This window comes from Limulus polyphemus, unplaced genomic scaffold (assembly GCF_000517525.1).
Source record: "Limulus polyphemus unplaced genomic scaffold, Limulus_polyphemus-2.1.2 Scaffold9354, whole genome shotgun sequence".
Taxonomy (NCBI): Eukaryota; Metazoa; Arthropoda; class Merostomata; order Xiphosura; family Limulidae; genus Limulus; species Limulus polyphemus.
In genome coordinates, this window is record NW_013674964.1 from 4,927 (window position 1) to 11,166 (window position 6,240).

General features: G+C 33.0%; 1 protein-coding gene across 1 annotated transcript in view; it reads right to left on the bottom strand.

Moving 5' to 3' along the window:
- Window positions 1-6,240, bottom strand: part of LOC111083391 (coiled-coil domain-containing protein CG32809-like) — a gene marked incomplete at its 3' end in the record, with an annotated part of 12,261 nt that overhangs the window by 1,878 nt on the left and 4,143 nt on the right. The window contains exons 2-3 of the mRNA XM_022379896.1: window positions 5,321-5,422; window positions 1,609-1,763 (exon numbers count right to left, since the gene is read on the bottom strand). Of these exons, the coding sequence (XP_022235604.1) occupies window positions 1,609-1,763; window positions 5,321-5,422 (257 nt within the window). The remainder of the gene's footprint in view (window positions 1-1,608; window positions 1,764-5,320; window positions 5,423-6,240) is intronic.

The window sequence follows — 6,240 nt, forward strand, 5'->3', positions numbered from 1 at the left end:
GATAATGAAAAAATCTAATACATGGGATAATAAAGCACAATACATGAGATAATGAAAAAATCTAATACATGGGATAATGAAAAAATCTAATACATGGGATAATAAAGCACAATACATGAGATAATGAAAAAATCTAATACGTGGGATAATGAAAAAATACATTACGTGGGATAATGAAAAAAATATAATACATGGGATAATAAAACACAATACGTGGGATAATGAAAAAATCTAATACATGGGATAATGAAAAAAATCTAATACATGGGATAATAAAAAAATACATGAGATAATGAAAAAATCTAATACATGGGATAATAAAACACAATACATGAGATAATGTAAAAATCTAATACATGGGATAATAAAACACAATACACAATAAAAGGGGTAATATAACATAAAATACAATACATGAGATAATGAAACACAATTAATGGTCTGATGAAAACAACAATTTATACTTAAGTGTTTATGTATTATTATGTTTTACTATTTTCTGGATTAGAATAAAGGTTATCTATCATATCATTACATGCATTTCATTTCTGAACGTAATTAAGAAAAATACTTTTTCAATTAAAAAACAAAATACAATTCATGGGATGATGAAATTCAAAACACAATTAATGGTCTGATGAAAATATCTTATACGTAAGTTTTTACCTATTATTATTTTCGATCTGTTTGATATTTTAACTAATAGCTTGCTCTTTAAGAAGCCATTGAAAATGTATAATTTTCAATACAACTTGACCAGAGTCAATCGCTTTTGTATAGTCTGTAGCATCTTCTACCGAGATTAAAAGTGTTCCTTTCTTTTAGTCCAAAACAATCTTCCAACACAGCGGACAACAGGTGCAAATACTGATTGCTATTGGACCTTAAGGGTCTGACGTGGAAAGTTCTGATTAGTTGACGCTGCCATGATGTCCAGCTTATTCAAGCATCTGATGATTAAAAACAAATAAATCACAAATCTGATGAAACTGGTTCAATTCATCATAACGTAAGTAATGAATTGAATGCGTGTTAGGGTACACGGCAATATCTAATAAAATACTCAATCTTCCAACACAGCGGACAACGGGTGTAAATACTGATTGCTATTGGACCTTAAAGGTCTGACGTGGAAAGTTCTGATTAGTTGACGCTGCCATGATGTCCAGCTTATTCAAGCATCTGATGATTAAAAACAAATAAATCACAAATCTGATGAAACTGGTTCGATTCATCATAACGTAAGTAATGAATTGAATGCGTGTTAGGGTACACGGCAATATCTAATAAAATACTCAACTTTATAATATCCTTTTCTTCCAAGTTTCTCACATCATATATAAATCAAAAAACGATAAAACTCTAGCGGTGTAGACTAGTGGACCAGTCTTCATCATGGTCAGTAAACAATATATATATAATTATTTTGTATTAGATTAAAGTCCAGCAAGCTATATTTTTATTTTTCGATTGTTGGTAACAAAATACCCTGTTGACTAATATACCCGCAATCATTGTAAATATTCCCCCCTATAAAGAAAACTTTACATTTAAATCAAAGGCATTGTTTTATCCTGATATATTATTACACGTTTTCCTGTAATGTACCTTAAGCTTAAAGCATATTTCTTTAACACTCTCTCGAGCTGACTCGGCTTGACTCTGGGCCATCCTGCGCAGGCTGCGGACTTCGGCCTGTAGATCTCGGGTTTGTCGCTTGAGGTAGCGGAGCTTCGAACAGAGCTCGGGGCTAAGTCCGGGTCCTGCAAAATTAATAGTCTATGTGGCTTACCATCATATCTGAAGTACGAGTAAAACCTTAAAAGCGCGTAAGAGTAGATAAAGTATACTATTGGACTACAGATTCTAAAAGTCATAGTAGATGAAGTTCAAAATATCGATTTTTATTAATTACACCTCTAGGTATCTCTTCCCCTTCCATTTCACTTACTCCAAACTACTAACTGATCTGTCCCGTTCTAAATAATTGAAACTTAATGTTTCAATTTATATATATTGATATATATATTGATTCTGTAATTGTAAGTACCTCGTCAAGGTCAGGAACGTTCTCTCTATTAACCTTAAGTACATTAATCCAGTTATGCAAATCAAATGCGTTAGAAAAGTTTTAAAATTAATCTTCAGAAGTATAATTGTCAAAATTCTAACAGATAACTTGCAAACTAAATATTTGTTGATCCGTTTGATGCTTCGAAGTTAGTGAAACTTAAAATTAAAGTCGTACTCGTGTCTATTATTTTCTGTAAAGGTGGAGTAATTAAAACCGGTAGATTTACAGCACATTAAAAAAAATCATAGACAAACAATTATTCACTAAAGAAAAACTGGTTAAATAATGAATTACTGCACTTCTATAGAATCTGACTTTTTGTGCATCAAACCATAAATATTATTTAAAACATAAAACTGACAGATGTGGAATGTTGAAGACATCCATAACTAATCATATACATAAAACATTATTTAGCAAAATAGGTAACACAATTGTACATATTATATATATATAATAGAACGTGTAATTTCAAATCAGGAGAAATGGTAAGAGCCAGCTGTGTTATTTAAAGCTGGGAGGTCACTGACAATAATTAAGCTTACTTCACAATGACACTCCAATATGTTCGTAGGCGCGGATTTTTAATTTTAATTGATGTTTAGATTCGCCAATATAGGTGGTTTTACAGTCACCGCAATTGTGTTTGTAAACCACCCATAAACGTAAGGGAATAATAAGAAGATCTATATTTTGAAGGAAGTCGAAACGTTCTCGTATTGAGTTATGAAATTGATTCATTTGGTGGAAAATGGAATCTTATTAATAAACATTAAAAATATATTTATTAATCTTCGGGCGTTTCAGAACAAAATAATCCCATCATCTGTGATTTATAATCATATACACAAAAAAAGTGATACAGCGTAATTGTGCATATCTCAAAAGTTATTAGTAAACGACACATAAACATCAAATAAAGTTAGTAATTTAACATAAGGAGACTTGATAAGAACCAGCTGTCTTCCTTCAGTATTCACAACTTCCTTCAAAATAAAGACCTTCTTACTAGTCCTTTACGCCCACTTCCTTCAAAATAAAAACCTTCTCACTACCCATTTACGTCTACCTCTTTCAAAATAAAGACCTTCTTATTACTCCTTTACGTCCACTTCCTTCAAAATAAAGACCTTCTTACTACTCATTTACGACCACTTCCTTCAAAATAAAGACCTTCTTACTACACATTTACGTCCACTTCCTTCAAAATAAAGACCTTCTTACTACACATTTACGTCCACTTTTGTCAAAATAAAGACCTTCTTACTACACATTTACGTCCACTTTTGTCAAAATAAAGACCTTCTTACTACTCATTTACGACCACTTCCATCAAAATAAAGATCTTCTTACTACACATTTACGTCCACTTCCTTCAAAATATAGACCTTCTTATTATTCCCTTACGTTTATGGGTGGTTTACAAACACAATTGCGGTGACTGTAAAACCACCTATATTGGCGAATCTAAACTTTTTGTGTGAGGATAAACGACAGTAGTACGTGATTTCACATAAAATGGAAGAATTTATCGTAACAGTGAAGATCATTTTTATAGCAGAACTTGAAGATAAGTAGTTATGTGACAATTCCTGCTAAGTTAACTCTAAAGAAATTCAAACTGGACAACAAGATCTTGTTCTGAACTCGACCAAGAATGACAGAAGTTGAGAGAGTTAAGTGTTTCACCAAATGTCAACCGTTCAACGAGGATTACGTGATATTGGCATTACTTCGACATCATTTATATCTCCTGCTTCGAGTAGGCCTAATTTGTGTTGGTTAAGGATCTTGACTGATTGTTGGTTTGTGTGAAACTTCAGGATATCGTTGTGTTGGATTTGGAAAGAGTACCTTTACACGCTCCTTTTACTTTGAATTGAATGTTCATGTTTTTGTTGGTTTTTTTTACACTCGTCCTGTAAAGAAGTTATGAGAGTATTATAACTTTTGTTAAGTGTCTTGAACATTTTCAATATAATTCGTACATAGTTTGTTTATTCAAACATTTGTTATTATTAGGCCTCGTTTTAGAGCAGAATCAATAATTAGTATTGTAAATATAAGGATTGATATTGACTACATTCCGAGGAAAACTGAAGCTTTGAATACAGTAAAGGAAAGGAATTCAGTACCAAAATGACCAGAAACATGTGAGTTATAAAAGGAAAACCTGATACAAAAGCTGGCCAATAAATGATTACGATACGTAAAAAAACTCGAGGGGTTTCATTCTGATAGAGCTTCGAATCAGTATTGTTTGCTAAAATATATAAAGATATTCGGAACACTGGTCAGCCGCCCACTTTTCAAACGATAAAGTAGTATAGTAATATAACCATACAGTAGTGGCATAACCAGGGCTTAAAATTCGGTTGGAAGAGGAATTACTGAAGGGTTCCAAAGGACCAGTTTAACATTTGACTTCAGGTGAATACCTGTAAATAGCGCTATAGGAAGATGGAGACAAAGGATGGTTTGGTTTGTTTCGAGGGCTTTCTGCGCTAGCCGTCCCTAATTTAGACTAGAGGGAAGGCAGCTAGTCATCACCACCCACCGCCAACTCTTGGGCTACTCTTTTACCAACGAATAGTGGGATTGACTATCACATTATATCGCCCCCATGGCTGAAAGGGGCGAGCATGTTTGGTGGGACGGGAATTCGAACCCGCGACCCTCAGATTGCGAGTCGAGCACCCTAGCCACCTGGCCATGCCGGGGCCCTAACCACCTGGTCACGCCGGGCCTGGACAAAGGATGATTATGAATGGTTTGTCATTTCTTAAAACGGAAGTAGGCAAAGATCCTGGTCAATAAATCAATGACAAAGGACGTATGATCAAGATCTGTTATTCTTGCTAAATGGGAGGTTCTTTTTATGATAACTTATATATTTAGGACTCCCTGTTAGACTACAAGACACTGGACAAGGACGAAAATATGCAAGGCTTAAAAATAACAAGTGCTCGTCTAGGAGAAGTGTCGATATTGAAGACCATTTCTGTGACCGGTTGCTCAAAATCACTTTCAACTTGGGCTATAAAGAGTGGTAATCGATAGGGAAAACATCGCCTCCTAGGGGAAACTGTGGCTGTTCATCTTTACTTTGTTTCATTAATAACTTATCACCCTGCTGTAAGTCATTTGAACATTACTAAAATAAACCAATAGAAAGTCCATAATTTAAGAGAATGCATATAGAAAGAAAAGATAGACCTAGAGCATCAAGACTGAATCAATATCTACCTTTAGGAATTTCGTAACGCCTGAGCTCCGCTGGCGTGGTAAGTAGAGAGGTAGGTTTAGGGGGAGGTTTGGGTTTACCGCCAGGTGGCCGTTCATCTTTATCTAGAAGTAATTTCAAAAAGTGGATATAGACGAAGATTAATTTTACAATTTGAAATGCAAGTTAGAATAAAAGTCTGGGTAAACTAATAGAAATATTCAACCAAATATACGAAAAACAGGGTATTCTATTTGGCACATTTATGGCCCAGTCAATAGCGATATAACACTTGCTAAGAATTTTTATGAACAAATTTCATGTTTTTATTTTCATCAATCAATGGAGAACGGAAAATTAATTCATATGCAACTTACATTACAATTGTATTTTAAAGCATTAAAATTCAATAATAACACATTAAAATTATAAATATACACATATATAAAACAATGATAATAGTCACTAATATCAATTAGCAATATATCGTAAAATAAATATTAACGACAATTAGACTTATCTGTTACGAGTGATTTCTGAATTCTGTGACGCTCTTTATCCCTCTTAACACTTTCGTTCTTCCTGAACATTACTTTTATTGTATACAGTTGGTATAAGTTAAACCAACTAAGTCGATTACATTAACTTCCTCTGTGTTAATTATTTAGGTGTAAGTATTTTGTTGTCTTTTTTATTATATTAACTTCCTGTGTGTAAATTATTTAGGTGTAAGTAATTTGATGTCCTTTTTATTACATTAACTTCCTGTGTGTAAATTATTTAGGTGTAAGTATTTTTTATTACATTAACTTCCTGTGTGTAAATTATTTAGGTGTAAGTAATTTGTTGTCTTTTTTATTACATTAACTTCCAGTGTGTAAATTATTTAGGTGTAAGTAATTTGTTGTCTTTTTTTATTACATTAACTTCCTGTGTGTAAATT